This window comes from Falco peregrinus, chromosome 1 (genome assembly GCF_023634155.1).
Source record: "Falco peregrinus isolate bFalPer1 chromosome 1, bFalPer1.pri, whole genome shotgun sequence".
Taxonomy (NCBI): domain Eukaryota; kingdom Metazoa; phylum Chordata; class Aves; order Falconiformes; family Falconidae; genus Falco; species Falco peregrinus.
Window position 1 is genome coordinate 24,231,775 of NC_073721.1, and position 27,989 is coordinate 24,259,763.

A 27,989-nucleotide genomic window follows, 5' to 3' on the forward strand; every position below is an offset into this window, starting at 1 on the left:
ACACCAAAACTGTTAGTGCACGCGTACCTTAATGTATTTAGATTTATGTGCAGCTATGTGTATGATTATCAGGAAGGCAGCACTGAAAATCATGGAAAACCCCAAACCCTCTGAAATGACTACTTTTAAGTTTCCTGGTATGTACACTGGGTTGGAACTTCATTTTCACTTGGTATTTTTTCTCTTACAATTGTAGAAAATAGTAGATTTACTCCAAACAAGGACTTTAAGAATAAAATATGCTCTGTATGACAAGCAGTAGGTTCTTAAAAAGATTTTTTTCAAATCTGTAATGAGATTGTACTCAGTCTTCTATAGAAGTATTCACGGGAGCAGCCCTAGCTTCATAAGAAATTTAGAGACCTATAAATAGACAGGTTTTGTTTGATTAGTGGAAGCAGTAAACCAAAACACCCCCAAACATAACAAGTTTGGTTCTGTAGGTTGACCAGAAGAATGAGTTCCAATGTTTTTCTTTGCCTCTGAAGTAATATGTTGTCTGAGGCATGAATCTAAGTCTCTGACACACGTTATTTCTCTTCCCAGGCTTCTCCATGCAGTTACGTGTGGTGTTTTTATAATTTTGGACACAAACTAATTACAGCAGATTTGGGTATATTTTGGGTTGTGATGGCAGCAGATTGTTTTGCAAGTGAAAAAGTCAACATTCAGAATTTTATTTAAAAAGTCAAATGCAAAACTTGACTTCAAATTTTTGGGTCTCCTAAGCCAAAGCATAGGTACTGCTCTTAAGTATTCGAAGAGTTTTAAAAGAAGAAACCACTTAATCATAAACTGTTGGCAATAATTTTTTAAATGAACCAGGCCCTTAATTTTGACCTATTAATATGCACAGCTATGATCTTCTATCATATGATTTAGATACTATTTTAGAGGAACTTGTAATAAGGAGGAAGGAATATTTTTAATAAGCAACGTTGTTTGCTTGACATTGTTGAGCTCCTTCAGAACTTTTACATGTAATTTTTAGTATACAATTGTTCTCATTTAAATCCCCTACTTATCTGTTCAATTGAAATTCCAGTGTCATGTTTGACATAAAAGAATTCATAATAATACAATTTCATTAATAAGACTTCAAGAAAACTTCTGCGTTCAGAGTTAAGTCTCTCTGAAAGCACCTGTAAAAGAAGTGGGCATACCTGTAAAAAGTAAGCTTGTGCATCTTTGAGTATGTCTTCTGAGTGATTTATTTTAAGGTAATGTAGGAAATGTGTATTTCATACAAAAAATTTGCTTTTGAGTTTTTCTTTTATATAAGATGTTATCTCAGCATAACTGGAGAAATATTTTTAAACAAATAATTTTAAATGAAAAATTTTTAGGAGCATACTAATATTGTCATTAACTGATCCTCTAAAATTCTAAGTGATCTTTTACTGATTGTGTTTGTTTTTTATTTAAAGGGAGAGAGAGATGCATGGTAATCTGACTTTTAGGAAATACTTGATCGGAGATCTTAATTCCTATGTAATAACCAATTAATTCTCCTCCTAAAAGTACAAGTTGTTTACATACACGATATTTTTAAAGGTCAATTTGCTTTGCTGCTTTTAAAATTACAGTGAAATTACTTCCAAGAAATAAAGTTATCTTTGTTGCTCCGATCTAGTCCATCGGCAAAGGTGGCTTTGCAAGCCTCAGAGCTTGGAGATGGGCTTTGGTCTGCTTGGTGTGTGTGTGTGTGTGTGTCTCTCTCTCCCCCCCCCCGCCCCCCTCTGCTCTAGCTTTCGCTCTAGCACTATGTTAAACAAAAGGATGTTTTTCTGCCTTGTATTTGAGACAGTTAAAAGCTAATCCTTCTATACGGTGTGTTTCAAAGTGATTTCTTTGATAAAAGACTTGCTCTTCTTCCTGTGCTGTGTCTGCAGTTTATAGGATGCAGTCATGTTACGCTTCTTTTAATTTTAAATGACCGTTTGCTTTGCTTTTCCTTCTTTTTGTGCTACAAACATAGTGGATTTATGGTCTGTGGGGTGCATTATGGGCGAAATGGTTTGCCACAAAATCCTCTTTCCAGGAAGGGACTGTATCCTTGTGCTGCTGCAGCAGGTTGAATTAGTTAGGAAGTGATTAACCTTTTTTATTAATGTTGTGTCATGAAAATGTATCTTGTACAATTTTTTTTTTTATTAAATGGACATGGATTTTTCTTGTGATACTCTTTAAAAAAAATTAAGAACTTCATTTATATTCAGGCTGCACCTAGCAGTAGGACATAGTCTCTGCTGGTCCTGTAGTTAGCATACATTCACCTTCACTCATTTTCATTACACATGCTTTTTATAGTCACTTCATGTGTATGTGTCTAGATATTTTTATTTACTTTATTTTAATAACTATCTTTTATGTTAATATCATTGCATTTTGTTTTCAGTTGACATTTGGTCAGTTGGGTGCATCATGGGAGAAATGATCAAAGGTGGTGTTTTATTTCCTGGTACAGATCGTATCCTTACTTTGGCCTGGGATGTAGTTGTAAAAGGTCAAAAGATACTGCAGCAATATAGTTCCAGATTAAGGTGGTTCTAATTTTTAAAATACTGGTTTTAAACTGCCTTTTCAAAGTGACATTTACAAGTTCATTACTTTGGTTCTAGGAAGCTGCAAAACTGTCTACAGTTATACCATTTAAAGCAAAACCACAACACAGCATTAATGTGTATAACTGTCTTTAGAGGTTAATGCTAAGCAAGATGAACAAAATACCACTTGGGCAAACAGGCTTCTGTTTCCTTTTTCCTTTTTTTTCCTCTTTTTTTTTTTTTTTTCTTTTTCCAGTTTAATATGTCTATCCATTGCTTTTGGATGTTGTCACATTTAAGACAGATTTTTAATTTTTTGTTGTTGTTTAGGTGGTGTTTTACTAGTTCACATGCATTGATTTTTGCTTTGGAGATCATTTTTGTGTAATAACTTACTAATTTTTTTTAGTACCCAAGCATGTTACCAGTTATTTTTTACATTTTATAGGAAATGTTTACAAAAAATTCCTAACCAGCATCATTAGTTACACTCTGGAGTTTTATATTTTTGCATGCAGAAATGAACCTGCAGACAGCTTTCAGAAATATCTGGCATTTCTCTTTCTGTTCCATGACTGGCTTGGTGGTATCTGTTTGGTTTGTCCTGAATAATACTTCAGACAAAGGGTGTGCTCTAAGCAAATAGAGCTGAAACCTCTGGATCATTGCTAATATTGATGGATCCGATTGGAGTTTGGCATCTTACTTATTTCACTAGTAGTTACACTCCAATTTTATAGATGCTGTCAGAAATCTTTCCTGCTTTTGCTGCAGGTTAACTGTTTAGTAATCATTTAGGGGTGCAGATTGGCTGAAGATTTTTGAGGCACAGTGAAGAGATCCAGGGCATCCTTACTTACACATAGCGCTGTCATTGCATGGGCTGCACCATGCTTAGCTTTACGCATCTGGTTTGCTAGCATGGCTTTGCAGTTTAGGCTCAGTGCCATACAATGCAAATTCTTTATTTTCAAGCCCTGTACTAAAGCACTGTAAAGCTTCAAGATCCTTACGTAAAGGGTTAATTTTTAAGAACATATGAAGAGGGCTGCTACATCCAGCGGAAGGTTTAGGTAGCCCAGTATCCGGTCTTTGATGGTAGCTGAAAAGAAGAAGCTGGGGAGAATATATGAACGAGATAAGCATATATAAAATCTTATCTGAGCTCTCTCCCAGCATCTAACCATCTGCAACTAGAAATTTCTGAGCCAAGTGGTTCTCTTTTTTTTTTTTTTTTTTTATTTTTATTCAGTAACATTATTAAATTCTTCTGCCAAAACTGGTCAGTCTCCACTTTACCTTGTGTAAACATTGCAATGAAGATGTTGCATGCTGGAAACTTCACTTCTGCATTCAGGTCTCTGACAAAATGGTGATTGGCCTGTGTGGGCCAAGATGTGACCTTGGTGTGCCCACCGGTGCTCAGTGTTGCATGTCGTTAGTGAGAGGTCGCTGACTTGGGAGAGTGCAGGACTGGGTTGAGGTGGTGATGGGTGGTAGCTGGACTGCTGGGAATCAGATCAGGAAGCGAGGTCTTCTCCAGAACCCACACAGTGCCTTTATTTAAATTTGTTTAATACATTTTATGTCTTTTAATTTTCTGTTTGTCTGAAGTATATCCTTTGCTAATTATGATTTTGAGTAAAGTACGTGTTGCCTTGACTACACTATCATAGTCTTGCTTTGTTTCATTTTTCTCTAAGAAGGTAGTCCTAAGTAATGAAAATGAACTTGTTACTTTGTTATAATTTTCTGCCTTTTCTCTGTTGGTTATTTCATGTGGTTTTAACGTAACTTTCTAGCTGAAAATTAGACACAGTGTTTTTCTTAGCTGCATAACCTTAGACATTGATCAATGGAACAAAGTTATAGAGCAGCTAGGAACACCATGCCCTGAGTTTATGAAGAAATTACAGCCTACAGTCCGAACTTATGTGGAGAACAGACCTAAATATGCTGGATATAGTTTTGAAAAACTGTTTCCAGATGTCCTTTTCCCAGCTGACTCTGAACACAATAAGCTTAAAGGTAAGGTCAGTCTTCTGTGTGTTGTATATTTTAAAAGTTTTGAAACTGTGATATATTGAAAGGAATGTATCTTGGGTTTTGTTTGCTATAAAATCATCTCACTAAGAATTTAAGTACTACAATATTTATATCATGGGAGTGGATGAACGTGCTGGCTTATCTCCATTTTCTCATCTTCTCTGAAACAGCTCCTATTCTGGAGATACTTTTATAAAGAAATGTAAATATATCTGTTGCTCTCAATGACAGATGCTAACATGATTAAGAGAAGAGTGAGGGGAGGGTGGAATAGAAGTTGTGTGGGCAGAGCAGATCTTGTTTCTGTAGGGATGAAAAGAAGGTTTTATATCCATAACATATAGATATCCTGTAGTTACTGAAATAAGTGAAGTGGTTCTAAAATTCACCTTGCTCAGTGGAGTCGCAGACTCAGCGTATTTTCTGTGACTGACAGTACGTGACAGTTTTCCCCCGTAAACTGTAGGAGAGGGGCAGTGGGTGCTTGCCCACTGCTATTCCAGACATGGCTGTAGTGCCAGCTGAGTTATATTTCACATAAGGATGTCACACTAAGGGGCACTGTTTGCTGAAAATGCGTAGTGAAACATGCCCAATCCCTTTCCCACCTGTGTAATTCTTCAAAAAAATTTTTTTGCATCAAACGAACCACTTTCCTAAACTGCAAATGATGCGAGGGTTGCATAGCTATTAAACTGGAATTTGTTTGCTCCAGGTCTCCTCTTCTTATGAGCTTTGAAATACTGTATTGTGTGCACTATATATGGCACGAGTCTAAATAGAAAATTTCACTTTTGCAGCAAGTCAGGCAAGGGATTTATTATCAAAAATGCTGGTTATAGATGCTTCTAAAAGAATCTCTGTGGATGAAGCCCTGCAGCACCCATACATCAATGTTTGGTATGATCCATCAGAAGCAGAAGCTGTAAGTTCTTGTTCCAGGTCTCTGATTAGGAGGGTGCTGTACTAAAGCAAGCTTGTTGTGGTGCTTGATACAACTGCTTGAAAGATTATTGCATGATCTATGTGTTTCACTAGAAATTTAACTGACCTGTAATAATTTTTATTGGCATCGATATACATGTTTATTAGAAATAGTATTAAGAATGGGTGCACACTGTTATCTCTGTGTGTGTGTTTGTGTATAACTGCTTATAATCGCCTGGATGTGTAGTAATGCATCTGAAATCTTTTATATAGGGTTCTAATTTATTGAGCTTCAGTTGTTTCAGTGTGGTTTGATTGCCCTTGATAGGATTCTAAGGTATTTACTCCTGGGTGAGAGCAATATTTTCATTAGTTGTAGCAATTGATAGTACTTTTACACTAGAAAATAAGTGTTTCAGCAGAATCTGAGTACAGGATCTTGAGCTTTCAATTATTAACACCAATGAGCAGAGGGATTAATTGAACAATTTTCTTAAAATAAAAAATTCAGGACAATTTCAGCTTATGAGAAAAGTGTCATTTCTTTTAAAAGAAAGGTGGTTGGTAATGGCCCACTAAGAAAAAGAAGCTTGATATAAACATTGCAGTTAGAATTCTGCTGATCTGTAATAGCTAGAGGGTTAATTTAGTAATTAACTAAGTAGATAGAAAAGAGTTCCTTGTGCTGGAGACTGCTGCACTTAGGAGCTATTTTACCAGATGGTTCAGTTTCTGGTTTAATTGTTACAGTAATGTAAGCAAATCTGTTAATCAGAACTTTCAAACATGTAGCAGCATCTAGAAAATAGGCCAGGTCCAGGTTATGAGAGCATATATAACCATATAAATACAGCATTTTTAAATCAGGTTCATGTTCTGAGTGCTTACATTATTTTTTTCATTCATTCTGGTTTTGTATGCCTTCGATTGCTTTATCATGAGTTAGTTTTGTTTTTCAGCCTCCGCCAAAGATACCAGATAAGCAGTTAGATGAGAGGGAACACACGATAGAAGAATGGAAAGGTAAGAAGGGCATTTGAAGTATAATAAGGCTTCTGGGAGCAGGCTGGGACCAAATGATTACTGTTATTAAAGTTCTTCTGGGCAACTCAATATTTACTTAAACTGCTTGGAATGGCAAAGGAATAGATCAGTGCTTTCAACTTCTTGATTGTTGGGACACTAAAAATTTTCCTGTGAAGATGCTGAACCTTTGTAGTGAACTTAAGACCTGCTCATTTCAGTTACTTTTGCAAAGCATAAGGCAAAGGTGTTTTGGGGGGTAACTCTTCTGGGCAAATTGCTACAGCTGGAAAAGATGCAGAAGTTTGAGCAATGTAAATCTGAAGTAGAAGGACTAGTCTTCAAGTGAAGAATACATTAGCAGTAGCTGTACTTAAATCAAGCAGAGGATTTGAAAGAAGAAGCCACAAGGAGTGTTGGTAATGGGTGAGACAGTGAGGTTACAGCTGCTCTGGGAGATGCTGGTGGTTCTCTGGATCCCACAGCTGATAAAGTAGCTGGGGCTGAGGTCTGGAAGGATTGTAGCATGACCTAGGAGCTGTACCTTCAAGAGTGTGATCTTTAGTGTTCAGTACTGGTTTAGTGTCTATATTTCCTGGTCGTATGTGAAGTGTAAAATGATAAAATATAAGGGGAACATCTTCGTTACTTGTGAAGCTTGTGCTTCATTTTCAAATTGCTTCTAAAAAGCATGGTATTATTGCAGAGGTTCTAGTGTGAAAAAAAAATTGGATCTCCACATTGCTGTGTAAACTATAAATGTTGCATTTAAGCAAGAATTTAGTGCATTAAGCAATCTGATACTCCATACTGAAAAAGTCTAGGAAGGGATATTAGACCTGTATAACCTTTTTATCTCCAGAGAAAATAAAGCAGGGGAAATGTTTCATGAATCATTTTTGACAGTTTCATTGTGTTGGCTGGTAATGGACACAAGTCTGTAAAATCTAGTACTACCACACTTTGCGTCTCTTTCTATTAGAAAATGAGATTTAATGATAAAGGCAAAGATAGGGAGAATTGTGGAAATTTCTTTACCAACCTCCTTCCAAGCAAAGTTTTTCCCTTTTGAAGCAGATGTGCTGAGGGTATTTCAAGCAATGTGGAGTTTACTTTTGAGACTCCCACAGCCCTTGAAACTATAATTCTTAAATGCTTTTTTTTTCTTCCAAACTGTACATTACATTAGTTTGCCAGTGACAGATAAGAAGTAGTATTCTGACAGTCAGTTCACACAAGCTGCATCTAACATGTTTAGTCCTTCTTTTCTGTTGTTACTTCTGTAGATTCACAACTGAAGTCTTTTCTGGGTAATTAGCTGCCATTAGCCTAGAAGCCTTCTGGTCAGTAATAAACCTATGAAATTTAAATGTACATTTTAATGGGAGATGCATTATCGATCCAGTCTTGGGTTTGCAAATTCATTTTTTGCCCTCTGTTCTCTGCATTTTCAGAGTTGATATACAAGGAAGTCATGGACTTAGAGGAGAGAACCAAGAATGGGGTTATACGTGGACAACCAGCCCCTTTAGGTTGGTTACAATAAAAGCATGGTAAAAAACTGCATTAAGTTGTAGGTCGGGAGAGAGTAAAGCTGTTCAAGACATCCAAGAGTAACCTAACTCACAAATATGGCTCTTAAATGACCAATAACCTCTTGAATTGCCTTTGAGATATTGCTTATTTGAATGGAATGTGTGGGGTTGACATCTGTTTTTATTGACCTGATTAATTCCTCTGTTATTGTCCCTGTGTAACTGATGCTTCATTCATTTAAATCCTCAAGAAATGTCTTGGTATGTAGTGGTACTGGGTTGCCATAATCTGGTTAGATGCGTAACATGTAGCTGGTACAGTTTCAAAGTAAGATATAACCACTACTTACACAGATGTAAGTAATGAAGCAGGATTTCTAAGCTGGAAGATTATGGCGTGCTTTCAGCAACTGCTGCTGAGTTTTGGAGCAAAATGCACCCATTAACTGACCGTTGGTAAAACTCCATTTGCACTGCTGAAAAATGATGGCAGGGGTTGGGCGGCCGTAGCTGACTCTGCTCAGATTCTGCCGAAGTCCAGACTCTGAAAAATCACTGTGCATCTGAGACTGAACGTACGCGATGTGGCTGGACACCGACTATTCTCCAGCCTGAAGGGGAGGATCTGATGGGGGTAAAACAGGCCTCCTCTTTCTTTATCAAAATATGTAGATATATTCTAGCTTTGGGTGTCCACATTTCGTAGGGAGCTTAGCTCTGGCTTTATGCAGTGCTGTGTCTGTGATTTTTAACCGTCACCCATTAGCATTTAGTGTGATTTGACAGGTGTCATGCCGTGTGAGTTCTGTGGTTCTTGACATACCGTTCATTAAGGCCCACGTAAAAGACTTGTGGGTTTTACATACTTTGACAGTGGATTGAGACACGTCTTTTCAAACTCGCTGAAACAGAGGAAACTTGACTGTTAGGAAGAGGCAGACTAATGCAAGTACTGAACCGTGCAACTGTATCTGCAACTGATTTGCTGTTTTGTTTCTCATAGCACAGGTGCAGCAGTGATCAATGGCTCTCAACATCCATCTTCATCGTCATCTGTCAATGATGTGTCTTCAATGTCAACGGATCCAACATTGGCCTCTGATACGGACAGCAGTCTAGAAACCTCAGCTGGACCTCTGGGTTGCTGCAGATGACTACTTGGTCTTTTGGGGGGTGGGAGGGGGGTCCTTTTAGTCATTAATAGGGCACCTTTAAAATTTGGTGGTATTTTTGAGTGTTTTTTCAAAAATAATCGTAGAAATCATAAAGTGCTGTAATTTTAAACTGTAAGTTGTGTTAAAAGCAGCCACTTTTTTGCTGTACTTAATTGTAAAATATTAAACCTGATAATTTTTATTGTGGTTTTAAAATCTGCATATTTGCTTTACTATTATGCTGCTGATCTTTTTTTACAGAATTTGTAAGATTTGTTTTATCAAAGCACATATTAATGTTGTGGTCATTACCATATAATGAATTATTTAAGATTTTATAGGTTTTCAATTTTTTAATTAGGATTTATTCCAGATGTTTTGTTCATGATATCCTTCAAAGTTTTATGCTTGGTCATACGTCCATGTCCGGGTGGAGTGGGAGAGAATTCAGTGCAGCCAGCTGTAGTTGGGCTTGCTACTGTGGTGCTGGCAGTGAACAAAATCCTCTTTCATTTTAGCCACTTGCCTATAATTCTTCAGCAAGAACAACAATTAATATTTTTAGAGAAACAGTATACAATCCTTTGCAAAGTAACCTCATCTGGCTGGTTTTACAAACTTAAGAAAGCAAAGCATATACTGAAAGCTGCAGAAATACCTAGCCTAACAAAGTAATGTTTTCTGCAGACTTGTGGCATGCCAAATCTTGTGATCGCCATAAAACACGAGGATACTTCATGAATAATACATTGCAATGCCAATAAACAATTTACTTCTAGCTTGTAGCCTGTTTTCATACACACAAAACGAAGTGTATCCAGGATGTCTAGACTGCCGAGAGGGAAAATGAATATGCTGTAGCTATGTACTTTCATGTAATATGTGATTCTTGGGAATTTTGTTTCTTACTAGTTTTGTCTACCAAGGCAAGTGCTTTTTGGGTAGAAGGGGGACCGACAGGAACGCAATAGGGGCAAAACTTCAGCTCTTCTTTCTCCACCAATAGTAACTGATTGCTGTTGACCATTAAGTGGTAGGAGAACCTCAGGATTTCTGTAGCTAATGCATGAAGTGAGCAATATATGCCATCCAAGGGAGGGAGAAGTAGTGCTGTATAAATTAATATTTATCTCTTTCATTTCACCATGAGACCAGTGTAGCAGAAATCTTAATGGTTCATTTTAAGTCATAAATATTCAGTAGTTTTCAGCACTGAAGCTCCAGGTTTCAATACGCTTTTTAAACAAAAGGTATATCGAAATATATAGAACAGTTACTAAATAGTCATGTAAAATGGTGCTGCTCCTCACAGAAGTATTTTAACTGTTTACATTTTATATTTACAGAATGATTTATGTATAACTGACTTAAGTTTATGTATGAGTTAAACAATCATTCAGAATTTATTCCTTTGGAAAATGCAGATTTTTAGTAAAGCTAGGCTGTATAATTGAATGCCTTGTGTAGATGCGTATTTTGTGTAGTGAATTAGAATGTGAAGAGGAATTTAAATTAGTAATGCTCACAAAAACGAGCGTAAGAAAATACAGAAGTCTTGCCAGGCACAGAGCATAAGCAAATAATACAACTGGCTACAGAGGTCATCCAGGAATGACTGATGCTCGTCAGTGTGGTTCCTTCTGCTTGTTGGGTTAAATAGGTGTACTTTTGAAGTTCTAATTGAAAGAGGAAAATTTGTCTTTGCAGGAAGTTTCGGAAAAACAGAAGCGATAGTAATGCTTTCAATATCTAACATGTCTTTTTAAAAAACATACAGGGTTACAAGGAATGGTAATGTCTCAAAGATGGCTAAACTGATAAACTGCACAGTTATTTTCCTGGCCTGGCTAGACTGCTGGTAAGTGCTGTGTGCGTGTAAAGTTGCTTTCCTCGCTTGTATCTAATATTTCAATATTGCCTTTCTAAACCATGTTTGTTAAGGCAATTATTTTTACAGGATCCTGCCAAATCGTATATTACCTCAGAATAGGCAGGACACGTTTGGATTCATCTAGCACTGGAACACAGAAAATCTGCTCAAGTTGAACAGAGACCAACAGAACAGTCTATTTTTTAATTTTTTTATCAAAGTTTAAGCTGTGAATTAAGATAAAATTTTTGGTCATACAACAGTACTCCATTGTTATATGGAGTCAAGTGATATTCTGATCAGCCCAGTGTAATGAAGTTAAGACTGACAAAATCAACTTCTGATGCTTCTAAGTGTTGTTAAGAACAGAATTTGGTAAATATAAGTCATGTTTAAACTTACTTTTGACCCGTCTGGATTGCAGTGATGATTGAAATATTTTGAAAATTTAAAATATTTCTTGCTGTCACTTTCCAGTGTCCTGAAGAAAAATGGCTTTTGAAATTTTGAAATTAATATTGAGTGAAACAGTTACTAGGCTTTTACCACAATGTGCTATCAGTAGTAACTTGAGTTCATAAGCTCTAAGGAGAAAATTGAACTTTCTTCTATTAAGGTAGGGTTATGGACTGGTGGGGTGCGAACACCCGTTGCAGTGTGAGTGAGCTGTGTTTAAAGGGATTATTTCAGTACGGTCAGAGCTTTGCCTGTGTGAACCTAGAGTTCACTTTTTTGGCACCATCTTTGTAGCAGTGTTGCTTTTTTTTCCTCCTTTTCAGTTGTTTTTTTTTCAGTTGCTTGCATTTTAGGCAAATTAAAGTGATGGCGAATTTCAAAGACAAGAAAATGAGATTCAGAATCCAAATTATCACAACGACATGTTCGTATTAACTTCCCTTTTTATTGAAATATGAAATTATGTCAGAGATAGTTGTACACTGCCACAGATAACAAACAAATGGGTAGCTGGAGTTTGGCTGTCTTTGTCTGTTGTTATGTCATTAGATCACATACTGTCTAATACACTGCACAATTTTATTCTTAAAGTACTACTAAGCTTTATGTTAGTCTTATGATCCCAAAATCTTCTCATGACAACTTCACTAAAGTGTATGCAGCTTTCCTCTAGGGCCACTCCAATCCACTGGGAGATGGTAGGGATTGAATTACAGTGAGCTGTCTGATTTCTTACATCAGGTGATGTTAAAAGTTGGGCAGTAATAACGAGATTAATTTCTACCTTTTCTGGTCAGAGCTGTGGCAGGCGTCAAGGATGAAATAGCTTGTCTCCTTTTGTAGAAGTAGATTCTTCAAGAATAAGAAATACAGTGGGGGGGCAGGGGCATTGGTAAGTACTGTTACGATGTGCTGCACCTCTGCTCTGTGAAGTCTCTTGTTGATGCAGGACGTGGGGTGGGAGCGGAGGGTTTGTGTGTCGGGGTGTGTGAGAAGCTGCGCTGCCAGAGCAGAACCCATCAGCTGAACAACCCTAGGCCAGCCTGGCTGAGCAGGTCACCTCTGTTGCATTCAGAGCTGGACAGACGTGGCATGTCTCCCTAAGATGCTGTTCGGCTTGAGTTCTTAGTTTGGAGGAACCTTACTGTGCTGTGTGCAGTAGTAGCTTTCTGGATGCGAGTTCCAGCTAGATACAAAGACGGTGTCAGCAGAAATTGTTGGGTAAGCTCCCGGCGCCCACACAGGTGTGAATTCAGGGGAGAGCAGGGTGGGGGCAGCTGTGGCCACAGCACCCTCTGCTGCCTCAGTGTCCAAGTGGGGGGTTACCGTTGTGGGTTTGTTTTATGGAAAATTGCTTCTCTGAACACAGGCTATTTCATTAGAGCACAAATTAAATTAGTGTAATGCCCTACGTTAATGTATATGGCATCTCAACACTGTGGGAAGAAAAGTGATCGAAAAGCTAGTACAGGAGGATAGTTTCGGCCCAACCAATCGTCCAAAGCATGTTTCTCTATTAAGATTATTGGGCAAAGGGGAGAAGTAGGTTCAGCTTACAGTTGGTCTTACTGTTTCAAGCTGCTAAAGGGAGTGAATTACTCTTTCTAGGTGTGTTTTTATTTGCTGTGGACAGCAGCTTGTCCGTGCCGTTTTATTTGGCTATCAGTGTTGTCGTTCTTACATATTTAGTTTGAGAACTGGAGTTGAAGGAGAGCTGTCTGCATTTTTCAGTAGGGTTGGAATGAGGGTTTTAATGAAGAAATGTGATGAGACACTACTGCCTACCCAAATTTTCAATTCATTTAATTTATTCTTAGTTAAGGGCACTGGATAAATGTGGTGTTTTAAGTGACCTCTTTCACTTGCTTCTCTTCTTCAGAGATCTCTGCATTACAGAAATGTGTTATGAATCAGATCACATGGTGTTTCTACTTTTGCAGTTAAAAATTTAAGCTAGGTTTTCTTGAACTACCTCACATGAACTTTCTACGTTTCTTAAGCAAGCAAAGCTAACCCTTGCTATTGGAACTACACTGAATGTGAATAGAAAAATACACTTCCTTTAGAAAATAGACCTATTGGCCAATGTTGGGACAGTATCAGTAAGTATGTTTCTTATATATTTCACGTAAGATGTTCATGTGTAATATATAGCTTGTGTACAATAATGTACATCTAGAATATTGTGTTAGCTGTAAATTGGTGGTTTTATTATTGTAGTCTGGTTTTGTAGGTAAAAATAGCTTACTAGTAATGTCAGCTCATCCTTTACATTTTACAAAAGGAATAATTCTTGGTAAGCTTTGCATACAGATGAATTACTTTTGTAGGCCCAATATCTAGTCTATTTTTGAGAGTTCTTTAGCTTTTATTACTAAAGTTGAGAAAAAAAAACCCTAGTTAATGCGATCATTCCTTCTGCCCCCTTTGAAGTATATTCTTAATTTTATTTTGTCCCAAGAAATATGAAGAGGAAGATACACCATTAAAAATACTGGGGAAAGTTGTAATTTATTTTTTTCTCTTCCTCACATTTGATACCTTTTCCTGCTTTTCCTTTATTCCCTCCAAATAAGCTGTTGGTGGGGCATTACTGAGAACATTGTGGTTTTTTTACTCATTCATGCCATAGGTCATTACATGTGCACCACTGGAATGTATACATTGTTATATAGTATGTCAATTGGTTATAATGATATTTTAAATAAAAAAGCAAAAAAAAAGTTTGACCACTATGCATTTAGTGTTTCTTCATAGCTAGGTTGGAATGGATTTCATGGATTTCATAATAAGGCTGCAGTTGGAGTCTTATTAGTATCAGTCCTGTCCTGCGAATTCAGGTTTTTTAATGGTACTTAAAAGTCCTGTCTTGTGTGTGAGCTCATGTGTGGGCCAAGTGACGTTTCTTCCATTTCTCCTTTCCATGGGCTTTGGATCTGCCACAGGCTGTTAATACCAAGTGTGTTTCCGACCGCTGGGAATTTATTCTTGCTTCCTTGCTGCCAACTCTGGCCGCTGCTTTTCCTGGAAATACAGCTGCTGCGACCCTGTGTTGCAGGAGGCCGACTAGTGTATGAAAGGAGGGGCCAGTCCCTGTGCCCTCAGGAAAATCTTCCTCAAAACTGAGTCTGAGGGGCCTAAAGGACTGAGTCTGAGGGGCCTAAAGGACTGGACTGCCGGAGAGCTCTTCCTGGATTGGTAACTTAGGTGCCGGGAGCACTTGCTGCACTGGCGCCTCTGCCCTGGGGCTGAATCTTAATGTAATGCATTTCACTGCCTTCATTTCCAGCAGGGTCTCAGCATTTCTTTAAACAAACACTCAGGATGCCCTTGAGTTGTGTTTGTCTGCGTGCTGCTACGTTGTATTTGTGTACGGTTTTAAGGGAAAGGTAGCGTGACCGTGGCCAGTACCGTGCAGCCTGCTTTGTTTCTCTGGACCAGCTCTTTGTGGGGTGCTCTTCTAGGAATGAGGTGAGGCTCGGAAATGCTCTTTTTTTATTTGCATATGTTAGCATGAAGTGCAGCTGATTCCAAGTAATGTATTGATACTAGAGCAAGCCCTGAGGCCGTCTTAGCTCTACCAGGGCTTTGTCTGTGGGCAACTTAGGCCCAGAACTGAAGTATTCCATAGTGCTGCTGGCTTGCATGGAAACTGCTAGCAAATGAGGATAATTCAATAAGCTATCAATCATTACTAATTTTCCTTTTCATGTTAGAAATGCCATGGAGACTTACAGCAGTTTTTTGTTATGCTGTAATGCTGCTGTTTGGCTTCAGATATTATTTTGAAGCATATGCTTGTGTTGGGTTTCATTCACCGAATTTTTTTTTTTACACTTTTTTGCCTGCATAATACTGGAAGGGAATGGTCCAGGCTGGGAGGATTGCACAGGTAAGGCTATGGTAAAAATGTATCTACCTGCTTCCAGGAGCCTTTGTCATGTCTTAATACTAACGAACCTGTATCTTGTAAATGCTTGCTAAGAAAACTGGCACTATAAACCGGGGGCTGTAATGAATAAAAAGTCTGCAAAATAAGGAGTGTTCTCTGAGATCTGTGAAGTTGGCAAAGGAAGCAGTGGGAAACAGAGTACAGAAACAGGAGTTGAAGTTAGGAACGTGTCTTGTCTTCCTCAGATAAGGGCATAGTGTTCCCTGAGGTGGTGTAGGACAGCACAAGCGTGTTACAATTTATTGTGTAATTGTACATGATGGAAAATGAACATTATTCTCTCATTGCTAAGCTTTAGAATTAATATCCTACCGTGGTGCATTTTAGCATGAACTGGGTAGTTTGCAGCTTCTTGCAGGCTTTGTTTACTGCAGTGGATCATGTTCAAAAGGACCTGAAATGTATTCCTCATGAACGAGAGGAATAGTGTTGCTGGAGCACAACAGTCAACCAGGAAATGGTTAATTCTATTAGTTGGTTTGAATTCTATTAGTTGGATTGAATGAAGGATCACTAATTTGTGATACTGAAAAAGGAAGAAATAATTTTATCCTGGATGGCAGATTAAGATTATGTAGTGCTACATAGCTGACAGATGATCCTGTCCAGCAGCTGAAGACTTGGGGTAGGTGGGTTTGTTCCGTAGTTCTGCTATATGTAGCAGTAACCTAAGTTTAAATACTTACTGTAGAATTCCAGCTGCATTTGATTTCATTGAGAGTTAGCCAGTTGTCCTGTTTAGTGCTTGTCTTGCATCTATGTTTTTAAGGCTCCCAGTCAGCATGGCTCAGTTCTTCAGCTTGTAGGTGTGCTAGAACTGAAGGGAGTGGTCTGCACTTGATCCGTACAAGAGAGAATGCGTTGTAAAGCATCTGAGAGGTGAGGGCTGTTGGGAAGGATACAGTGAAGGAAAGGTACCCATGTTGGGGGAAGGAATAAAAGAGGGCATTAAAATAACCTGGTTGCTACTACTACTTGGATTGAATGCCTTAGTAGAAACTTTCTTTTTACCAGTCCTGATGTTCTAATTGCAGAGAATTACTTACAGTCCAGTTCAGGCCCCTCTAATATTCAGGTTTATTTTGTGATGACTGGCAGGGTGTTCGATACCACCTAACACACTATGCATTTGCAGCTCCAAATCATTGTTACAACAGTTGCTTCTCCCATTATGCATTTTAATGCTGCTGTTTTAAACAGGCTATCATATTCCTTGCAGGATCAGTTGTGACTATCGGTAATAATACAAGGTGGAGGTGGTGGAAAAAAGGGGTGAGGGTGATGCTAGTGCCTGCAGGTGGCAGGCAGCTCCTGCTGAACACTGCGTGCCTGCCACACTGCCTCACACCAGGAATAGTAAGGGATCCAGTGCAGCTGGATAGAAGGGAAGATGTTTTGAAAAAACTGAATTAACCTATCCACATGAACTACTTTACCACCTTGCTTGACATGTCTTAACCAGCAAAGATTAAGTTAAAATGTTTCTTTTTGCTCACTTCAAATGGTTTACATTTCTATAGGAAGGAGAAGCGTTACAGTGAGGTAAAAACAAGTGAACTTCTAGATGGTTAAATAATGAAATACCTGGACGTCTGTGAGGTGATGAGGAGAAGGTCAATACCGAAAGGTGTACTATCTGCTGGTACATTGAAAAACCCATTCTAAGGTTATTTCCAAACAGCGAGTTCTTCTCTAGTAAGAAAAGACAGATTCAGGTAATTTTTTGAAAATACTTGAAGCAGGCACCTTCACTACGCTCTATACTTTCCCTTTAGCCAGTTCATGTTGTCATGGCACTTTTCCGTTAAAAATCTTTCTCCTCTGAGACGCCCAGGCTGCCTCAGCTGTCAAAGATAGGTGCCAAGAAAGAGTGGGCCGTACATGAGTGCCGGGCTGAATCTGGTGAAACAACTTTCTGTGTGCAGGCTCCATGAAATGTTACACAGAACTTCTCAGAGCAGTCCCTTAAGGGGGTAATTCAGCCCTGGCAGCTAGTTACCAGAAATTGCAACTTCATTCTAATGATTTTTCTTTAGTAGAAGTAATGAACTTAGGCTGGTGGCTTGTTTGCAGTACTTGGGCTGCCCCCTCACCTCCCTGTGAACTAACAAAAAAATAATCAATTGGCATCATGAGAAGTGGTACAAGGCAGCTAAGTGTAAACTGTCTGGGAAAGGTTAAAGATAGATTCCCTAGCATTCCACCCCACCAGCTGCACTGATTTCTCTTACCATAGAAGTTTCATAGATAAAAAACACTCAGCAGGTGGATGCATTCTGATGATAAGAATCTTTCTTCTCCTACCTTGATGTCGGATTAGTACATATCAACTCACAAGACTTTTTCTTGCAGGTAGTACTGCTCTGATTTTGGCTCAACCCCACCCCCAATATCTAGAGCAAAATGTGTATATTTACAGGTCTATGGAGTTTATGTGGCCAATCTGATTATACAGTTTAATAAGTTGCATCTTTCTGAAACACAGGAACTATTTGGTGGGTCAGGGACAATTCTAGTGAATTTTCAAGATTTTGGTACCTTCAGCTCATTTGTAGACTTCATTTTCACATTATCTTCATAAAATAATGCAACTTTACAGAATAAGAAATTTGGGTAAAATTATGTAGGAAGTGGGGAGAAAAAACACCTTATTAAATCCATATGGCAAACCACACTGAATGTGGTGACACACTGGAACCGCCGCCTTCCCAAGCACAAGTGTGGAGGCCCTCAGCTCCAGGCTCAGCCTGTTCATGGGTTCTGGCCGTCCCACCTACCTTGCAGGACTTCCACTGTCCTTGTGCCGGTGAAAGATGGTGCAGTAAGTCCAAAGGTGGCAGCGGTACAGCTATGGATAATGGTATCTTTTGATTTGTGGATAAAAAGGGTGCCCATTGTTTCTTGGTAATCTGACATCTAAACTTTGAAGCATTATGTTTAGCAGTCTTTCCCAGCTGGCCCAAATACTACAGCACATGTAAAGACAACAGAGCAAGTGTCACTGTAGAATTACTCATGATACATGAGTATACAAGAACAAAATGTGCATTTTCACTGGTTTTGTCAGAATTAGAATTTTCCATACTGTACCATTAGCTTGTTTTACTTGGGGACTTTAGCAGTCTGACTCCCAACAGTTAAACATCCTAACGTTGAAAAAAATTCTTCCATTTCCTTCTGCAGGAGGTGATTTCTCTTCTCAGCATCTTCACGAGCACGTTCAGAATTCCTCAGCTTTATCTCCAGCATTGTGTATTTCTTTCGTTCTTGGTCCAGTTCTTCTTCTAACCTAACCACTTGTTTCCTCAGGTCTGCACTTGTTTCTTCAATTCTTAAAACCAAAGAAGAGAAGGAGGGGGAAAAAAAGAGGTTTTTTTAAGTGGCTGGATAAGTACTGCTGATAGCTATCATAGATACAAGCTGTTCCACTTAGAGCTAAAATATCTCCATTCTAAGAGAAAGTTTTAGAGGAGGGCACTAATGGCAGTGTCATTAATGTTGAGTTTAAGGACAGAGACTCCTTGGAAGCTGAAGCCTCCTCTGTTTGTATCTTGAGAGAATATGCTCAAGTGTTAAACAGTGCTTACTTTGGGGCAACAGACTGAATATCTGAGTAGATGTATTCTCAGTAAGGCTGAGTTCAAATATGTAATTCCAAAATAATCTTCTAACCTCTGTTTTCATCCTGATACTGTGTTTCCTGTGTGGAGATCCAATACAGAGAAAAACGTCCTTGGAGCTTAGGTGTAGGCATGAGGTCTCAGTCCTTCCTTACCATCCATTTTACAGTATTTTCTGTAAAGGTCCCCCACTGACTGATGGGGGAATAAAATTTTTTCACACTGTACAAGATTTTACAAAAAACAATATTTCATATGAGGAAGAATCTGAAGAACAAATCTTAAATGTAAGTTGGCACAAAGCTCTAATGCAAGCCTTAGAACTTTTCACTAAGGACGTCAGAGAACAAAGTTCATATTTTTTTGGTTTGAAACAAGTGCCAAAGGCACATCACTTGCTGTCCTCCCCATCACATTTCCTGATTGTAAGACAGGAGTAGTGGTGTTAATACACAGGAGACAGTATAATCCAGACAGGAATTTCTGGTCACTGGAATATGATTGTAAAACTTAGGCTTTTCCTAGGAAAAATGTCTACCCTATAACTTGGGGGGGAAAAAAAGGGGGGGGGGGGGGGGAGAAAAACAAAAAACCCAAACGAAAAACAAAAAGATACCACCCCACCTCTTCAGTTCATTGATCGGTATAATACCCAACGGTGAAGCTAGGGTGCCTGGCTTCCCACTGAGACTGTGAATAGGTTGGTTTTAGACAAAGTAAACGACAGTCAAGAAGGGCATGCTACAGACTCAACAACAACAACAAAGGATCTTTGTGACAGTACCAGAAGTGTCTACATTCCATTTTGTGACCACCAAGAGGCAATTATGCAGGCAATGCAGTGCATCCCCTTAAACTTCCTTCACACACAGCTAAGGGTGGCAATGTGAACGTTGTGACAACTTTCTAAGCTGTTGGGAAAGTCACATACAGGCATGCTGGTCAAGTCTGGCAGACCACCTGCTGCACAGATAAGCGAACAGAAATGTATACTGTGTCTGCAAAAAACTGCCCATCCTGATGAAGACAGACATTCATCGCCCAGGTAGCAGCTGTCTTCTGTAATAGAAGAAGACTCTCCTGAAGCTAGGATGCTTCCTTATGCACCCCCTTTATAACATCTCTGTTACATCCTACAGCGCAGAGCTACCAATTAAATTTTTCCACCACAAAGTTTAGGGGTCAGCTACAGAAGCCTAGACTAGCTGTCCATGTTCTTAAGTTATGTAGGGTCACAGTACTTAACTTACTGTGTTTCTACATACACAACATAATAGTTGTCTCCAAGATACTTCCAGTTTCTTGAGATTCCAAGGTGGTAAACATGGATTACTGAAACTCAACAGAGAATGCCTGATAATTATACTAACCTCGAGGGAGAAAATGCTCTGGAACAGGCTGGTTACAGGAAGGCCATAAAACTTGCCTCCCTCTGACTAAGAGAGAGAAAATGGGCTGTTGATGATGATAAATAACAGCTTCTCCATCAGCAAGTGTTCCTTACCTCTGCCCCAGGCAGGTACTGACTCTGCTTTCCCTCCACTTATATAAGTGCCAACAAAAAGCTTATTTTCCTTCATTAAATCATGCCCTGTTACACACACAACGTTCTGCAAGCCACACAAGCACACACACAATTGTAAAGGAACTAATTATTACTTTTGGGGACTAAATTATCTTCAATAAAATAAAGCTAGTGAGGCATCCCAAAGTTTCCCTGCTAAGCAGCCTTCCTTCTTTGCTAGTTAGCTCCTGTCTTTCCACCGGAGCGGGCTTTCATGCAGTTTCAAAAGGAACATATTTTTGCACATGTAAATTGCTGCAGATATAGTAAAAACATTGCAAAATTTTTGAGAGTTGAAAAACTTGGCTTGAAATTCTTAGACTTGACAGCAAGATCCTTCAGGCTGTAATCCTGAGCAGCTGGAGTCATCCTCTTTAATACAAAAAGGCAGTGATTGCATCTTGCCTGGTTTTATGAAACTATTAGTTCATTAGGCATTTTCCTTTTAGCTACTTTGCCCTGTGAGACCTGGCCAAGTTATAGTCCTCCCCTCCAGCCACAGTGCACTCTGCCCCGTCCCGCTGAGGGGGAGCAGCAGGTGTTAGAGCTGAAGCAGCTGGAACTGCTCAACAGCTGGAACAAAGAACAGTCTTCCTGGATGCCCCTGGTGTCAACAGCTAAGGCCCCATTGGAACAGTTTTACTGGTAAGAGACGGAAAGTCATCTTTTGCCCCAGGCAACAGGTAAAATGTGCACATACACATTTCCAAGTTTTGCAGCCTGCTCTCCTTCCTGTTTATTGCTCTGTATCCCCGCAACAAGGCTTGCCAGGGCAGCTCCACAGAATTAAATGCAAGGTACATAGCCTCATTTCCCTCCCATTCTGCATCAGTAGGGCATTTTAAAAAAAAACAATAAGCCATGAGCTATCATCCTTATTCACATTATTTTCAATCACACCATGCTAGCAACTGGTGGTATTATCAGCTGTTCTACCTGGAAGACAACAAGGCGAGGGTAAGCTTTTCTCCCACTCTGTGGTGTTAGGTGGGAGAACTGAAACTGCAGCGTGGCCTGATTCTCCTTCCAGCATCACATACCAAGGTGTTACAATGCAAGAGCCAGAAAAGCTGCAGAGGCTGGCAAGACACCACCGTAGGAAATCGTAAAATAAAGCAGGAAGGTAGCAAGTGAAATTCCTACCTTAACAGCTGGCCCACTGGAAGAGATCACAGTTCAGATACATGTTTCAGAAATTACTTCTAACAAGAAAAAAGAGGCAACAAACATAGCCTAAAGCTGTGCTATACAATCCCTATGAACACTCATATGTGCTTCCAGGACCATCTTTGGGAGACTGGAAATTGAGGCATGTAAACACTACCGAAGTTTTAACAAGGGAAGGAGTATTAACGCCTTAACACACAAAGCTGAGAACTCAACTGTTGGTAGGAAATGAGACTACAGCCCTTCTTCAGGGCAAAGTACAGTGCTGCAGAGCCCAGGCCAGATTGTTCTGTATTACTGTATGGTGTGCAGTTTTGCATATGGCTGTATATTAAAACATATTTAATTCATTTAAGCAACAATATTTCATGTGCATATTTCCCTGAGTACTTGCCTGAAAGTCATTCTATTGAGCGCTTACACTCATAAAACCTGGTACAGTAACACACAAATTAATAAATACAACTTTCTAGTTATTAATACTTGATACAGCCCCTGCCCTCACCCGCATCCCTTCTGAAAACTGGGAAGAATTTTTCTAAGCACAGATCTAAAGCACGGCACCGGCAGTTGCACATTAAACATCAGAGTGAGCAAAGAACTGCACAGTTCATGTATCTGCTGTACAAGCAGCACCTCACTGCTGCTGTGTGCCAGCAGCTGGCCATATAAGCAAGGGGCCACTACAGGTCCATCAAAAATCAAAAGCAAGATTTCTAGACAAGTTCAACACAAAAGGGCTGCTGAAAAAGGTATAGTGAGATGCTGTCCCAACACCACCACACATACACACATCCCCCCAAATCACCTCAAAATCAGTTTCCTGAAGAACAAGAAGCCCTTGGTTTCAGACTGATTTGGTACAAAACTCCACACCCGCACAGACCATCAGAGTTCCTTGGTAGGGCTTGACCACCCTGGGTCACAATCCCTCCCTCCAAGATGTTAAGGTGTTTGCTTTGAGGGCACTAAAATCAGACCAGGGTATTGCCTGTACAGTTCTGATTTCCAGTGAAAACACCAAAAGTGAAATACTGGAATTTCCAGTGTGACAGAAATTCCGGGTTTTTTTATCCTCTCTTAGGTCAGAGAGAGTAAAGTTAGATTCAGAGAGCAGTGAGAAAAGAGCAGAACCAAACCTGCTGTCTCCCAAACCCCAGGTCCGAGAACCTGATACGCTGAGTAGCCCACACCCACATTCAAACAGGGGTAATGCTCAGGCAACTTCCTTGTCCCCCCTGCAGGTGACATTACCTTTTGATACTAGTTTCATACTCAGTCCTCTGTTTGCTCAGTTCTGTCTTTAGCTCCACCACCAAGCTCTGTAGGGCCCTAGAGCATTTGACAGAGTCTCTGGAAGCTGCAGCCAGGATGCTCTGTTCACTGCTGCTGCTGCAGGCTTCAAACCTGTCAGTGCTGTTCTCCAGGTCTGCAGTCTTGACCTCACCCTGAGACAGCGAGCCCTGAGTCATCCACTCGGTTTTGAGAGAGCTTAAAGCAGAAGAGTCACTGGCCCGGCAGGCTGGGCAGCTGCTGACCGAGTCCAGCACAGAGATTTCACATGATGATGTGGACCATGTGGTGCTGGCCATACTGTGTGTGCTAAGGGAGAGGCTGGACGAAGGGACGTTGTCGTAAGTAGAGAGTCTCTGGGAAGAACACGAGTCTTTAACTCGTTCCCCAGAGGCTGTCCGGCGATGGCCCCGGAGAGAGTACAATCCATTCATCAACCAGTTCCCGCTGGAGGAGAGGTTGGGGATATCTAAGGATGAGCTGCCCAGCTTTGGACTCACAGACCGTGCTCCCTGCTGGCGGAAGGAGTATTTCCACGGAGGCAGCGTCTGCCCTCTCTTGTTGGGGCCGGTGGCAGGCTGAGTCAATTTGCCACTGTGCTCTGAGGGAGCGTTTTTCACCACAGGTCCAGGAGTGGCTTCTAGTGACACAGCGTTGCTGGAAGGCAAATGGGCGGGGCTGGGAATGCTGTTCTCCGACCTGCCGTCCTCCCCATCCTCCTCGGAGATCCACTCCACAGTGCTGCGCTGGCGCACAGGCCTGATTTCTAGCTGGCTCCCAGGCACATCTGCCTGAGGAACAGCAAAGATTCGCCCCTGTTCGCTTATCAACACGGTCATCAGGTGCTGAACTAGTGAGGTACCTGTGGGGAGAAAAAGGCAAGCAGCTGATGAGATGTGGAAGACCTCAGCCACTCACCCCCTGGCCTGTGAGGTGCCACATGAGCTCCTTGTGAGGGGGCCTCCGTGACCACCATGTGCTGCATAAACAACTGCTCTGGGCCTTTCTGTACAGGACTGCCAGAGACAGGAATTGTTCCCTTTGCTGCACATGCGAGACTGAAGGATGCAGTTGTCAGTCCAGCTCATGATCACTAGCAATGATTAACAAATTGGCTTGCTTAAGGACACCTTTGAGGACGACAGAGGAGGAGGACACCTGAAAAGAAGGGCATGACTGTACCACACCAAGCCATGGGGTTTAGAGCCAGCATCAGTCTCAGTGTTTGCATCCCTGCAGGACAGCATAGTCCTGTGCTGAGACGCATGCCGTACCTGAACACACTAAGCTATTTTCTGGGATGGAGCACCTCTCTGTCCAGCTTCCAAAACCAGCAGGTTTCACCAACTATGTTGCACCCAGTTTCATAGTCTTAACAGGCCCAGAGCTACTGTTTACTGAAAAACCAGAAATTTCAGCTCAGGCCTTCTGCTATAAGTGTATAGAGAAACTTGCAGAAAGTATGACATCTGTATCATACATGCACCTGCACAAAGTGTGCAGCAAGTACAGAAACTACTTAAAATTATTTAAATCCACAGAAATGAGTTGCCATTGTTTTCCAGTTGTGGGGTAGACCATTATGAACTAATCGAGAACACCACTTACCAAACCTAATACAGAGCACTTTCTGCAAAAGAGGAAAATTTTAAAAAGAGTGAATATGTAATTCTATCTTTTAAGTATTATCTGAGATAATAAGACCAAGATACACATCTTGGTCTTATTATTAAATAATTCAGGCTCCTATTTTGAAGATATTCAAAATAGGACCCTGAATTTAATAATGAGATTTTGGCCTGACAGTGAGAGGTACTGAGCTTACCTACAACTTCTGTCTTATGTTTGCGGAAGCAGGGACAGAAATAAACCTCTCTGGAGATAAGGCCATTCGTAATAATTTAGCTGTCAAACTTCAGATGTTTCTATTTGAAATGCATGGGTTAAATTTGAAAAGAGATGTAATTAAAGTGGGTTTTGTTAAGAACTGGCAGCAGTATTTTTCTGTATCAGTTGATTTAGCAGGCCTATCTTACCCTGAAGCTAAAAAAAAATGTACTGAGTCTTTCTACTTCTCCATTATGTCTACTTAATCAATCTTCTGTCCTCAACTAACAATAAAAAAAAACCACTGCAATTGCTGTTGCTTATGAGTATAATGATTAAGTCTAAAAACCCTGTCACTGGGTTCCCCATTTTTCTACAGTTCAGGTCTGTGGTAATACAGAATTCCAGGTCAGGTCACCGTAGTATTTTTATATGATGGTTAGGAGAGACCATGAGACCACAGCATGTGGCACCTGTGCCACCTACACACAGTACAAGCACCGCTGCCATCAGCTGAACTGTCTGATGAAATGCCCGAGTCATCTGTACCAACTGACCAAAAAGCACGTGGTTGGCCAAGGTTGTAAGAGCCTTACCCACGCCGGCCAGCTGGCCACTAGGGGAAGTCACAGCATCACTCAACAGATGGAGGTTTCCGCTATGCCCACCTTTGCAATCCTGAATAACCCAGCATCTGCTCCTGCACTCCCTTTTTCTCCTCCCCACAATTTTGTGCCTTCCCTGCTTTGAGGGTAAGGTCTCAAAGCTACCCTTAATAATAATGCCCATACCCTGCGGCAGGCTTCAAGACCTTGAACAACTATAGTACGTCAGGCCATACTCTGAAGTTGGCCTGTTACCTTACATTGAGCTGCCACCTGTGGGGCACACATCTGCAGTGCCTTTCAGAGGTCACCTGTGCAGAGCTAAAGGCACTGCTGCTCCTAAGGCGTGATAACGCTCTTGTTCTGTGAAGGATTTTCATCACACAGAACACCACATCAGCTGTCCTCTATAGTCAGGGAGCAGTGACAGGTTCAGACATCCTGGGCACAGTATCTCCATCTATACCTAATGCTGGATGGATCCACCGATTCTTTTTGCAGGCTTGCCAGGATCACACAAAATTGAATGCAAAGACCCTGCTAAAACTTGCACCAGAGTAGTGCTCCAGTGCCACAACTGGGAGAGAGGCTGTATCCCAACCCTAGTGTCAGCCAGCCAGAGATCATCTCCTGGGCGTTCCCTGACCCACACGGAGGTAAAAATTTTCAAGCTTCAGATTTTTACATCCAAAAGTAACAGTGATTTTCAACTTACTCTTTTAGTTCTGTGAAGTTCTGACCCATATGCAGCCTGCTTAGAAGACAGCACTTCTAAGACATGTAGTTATAGCCACTGTGACACAGCAAAAACTAGAGTACCTGCTTCATTGTGACCTGGATGTCCTTTACAGGTAGCTGTCTAACCACCGAAATGCACCGGTACTAAATGGTAGCAGTTTGGTAATTAAACATGATACTTCTGAAGAATATTTGAGCTTTCATTGCAGCAGTGGGTTCAAAAAGAGTTTCACATAACAACCTGCAACAGGGCACAGGGGTCTCCATGTAGTGGAGAGGAGAGACACCCAGGCCAGTGGTGAGTGGGATAACAGAGGCCAGCCAGTACATCCCCTCACAGGCACTGATGAAAGGGATTGCTTGACTTGTTGCTGACTGTGCAGTCAAGTGATACGGCTACCAATGAATGTATGCCTTTCAGAATACTCTTACAGCCCCAAAACACAGGTGGTGTGTTACCTCACAAAAGTGGTACCTACCTTCCATCATAGTCACTGGATCTTCCATTTTGGGCCGTAATATATTTGGTCCAAATACTGTAGCCAGGTTCTGGACACTCATCTTGTTAATGCTGGAGTGAGCCTGAACTTCATCAAGGAACCTTGAAAAGCCCCCCCAGGAAAATCAAAGGAGAGGAGTAAGTCACTCAATTCTCAGACTGTAGTCATTCTGAGGCAGGAACCGTTTTGTCCTATCTTTATACAATTCTGATACCTGAAATGCTTCTAGGGACTAACGCAGCTTAGATACTAAGTAATAACCCCAGGTCCCTCCTAGTGTATGAACAAGAGTGGACCGGATGGTTTCTGCCAAAAGTACCAGTCTACCAGGGATCCAGCCTTCAAATCGGTACGATAGAACAGACTTTCACATTTTTATAGGAATTCTCCAATTACACAGATTGACTTCTGCCAGTTTTCACTTACAGATATAAAAGAGGTAAAAAGACATTTCACTCATCTTCTTGTCCTAGAACTAGCAGCCTATGGAAAGAGCTTTGTGGCTTGAATTAGCAAAATACAGGTAAAGAGGTAACCCAAATGCTTCTTGTGAATGCATCAGCTGGGCAAACACCAACACAAGAAAAGACGGTGCAAGCCAAAGGTAGCACATGAAAAAGTCCAGACAGACTGGCTATCTATATGTATGAGCTGGAAATCAGCAGAAAGTTTCTAACAGTTCATGTTCTGTAATTTGGAACAAACTCCCAGCAGGAGTTGTACTAAGAGAAAGGCTGTAACAAACACCTAAATAGCTTGTATCTAATTAGCCAAGTTGTAAAAAGGACTACATGACATGCAGACCTACAATAGCAGAAAATAGGACTAGGTGGCCTCAAAAGTTAAGTGTACATTGTTTCCTAAACTGTTGTTAATTTTTGGATGATTGGATGGGTTTTGGCAGCAGGAAAAAGATTTCCTTGTCATTCTGCACTACTTGGGAAACTTTTGAATGCTGCTACTTGCAGCATCACTTTTCTAGGCATTCCCCTTTTTTTCTGTGGCTTTGTCCTGTGGCAGACAGTGTGCTGAGACCCAAGAATCCTCAGTTCTCTTCACCAAGTCAGAAGCAAATTCTACTTGCTTTTCCTTTCCCCAGTTCTTCACTTAGAAACATGCGTATATTCCACTGCCTCATTTATGTTCTGAGGTGCTCAGACATTAAA

General features: G+C 40.5%; 2 protein-coding genes across 16 annotated transcripts in view; one reads left to right on the forward strand and one right to left on the reverse strand.

Annotated features, from left to right (window-relative positions):
- MAPK8 (mitogen-activated protein kinase 8) overlaps positions 1–14,286 on the forward strand; it is a 167,056-nt gene extending 152,770 nt beyond the window's left edge. For 4 of the 6 annotated variants that reach the window (XM_055793569.1, XM_055793570.1, XM_055793567.1 and 1 more), the window contains 6 exons: positions 2,399–2,470; positions 4,392–4,574; positions 5,393–5,517; positions 6,479–6,542; positions 7,997–8,074; positions 9,086–14,286. In XM_055793569.1, the coding sequence (XP_055649544.1) occupies positions 2,399–2,470; positions 4,392–4,574; positions 5,393–5,517; positions 6,479–6,542; positions 7,997–8,074; positions 9,086–9,231 (668 nt within the window). In that variant the 3' untranslated portion in view covers positions 9,232–14,286. Of the gene's footprint in view, positions 1–1,978; positions 2,051–2,398; positions 2,471–4,391; positions 4,575–5,392; positions 5,518–6,478; positions 6,543–7,996; positions 8,075–9,080 lie in introns of all 6 variants that reach the window. The other 2 variants (XM_055793568.1, XM_055793571.1) reach the window with 2 other exon arrangements.
- Positions 14,287–14,731: 445 nt separating this feature from the next.
- Positions 14,732–27,989, reverse strand: part of ARHGAP22 (Rho GTPase activating protein 22) — a 150,114-nt gene continuing 136,856 nt past the window's right edge. For 6 of the 10 annotated variants that reach the window (XM_055793560.1, XM_055793561.1, XM_055793562.1 and 3 more), the window contains 3 exons: positions 26,803–26,924; positions 23,115–24,015; positions 16,563–18,840 (listed from right to left, as the gene is read on the reverse strand). In XM_055793560.1, the coding sequence (XP_055649535.1) occupies positions 18,612–18,840; positions 23,115–24,015; positions 26,803–26,924 (1,252 nt within the window). In that variant the 3' untranslated portion in view covers positions 16,563–18,611. Of the gene's footprint in view, positions 16,396–16,562; positions 18,841–23,114; positions 24,016–26,802; positions 26,925–27,989 lie in introns of those variants that run through there. The other 4 variants (XR_008745405.1, XR_008745404.1, XR_008745389.1 and 1 more) reach the window with 4 other exon arrangements.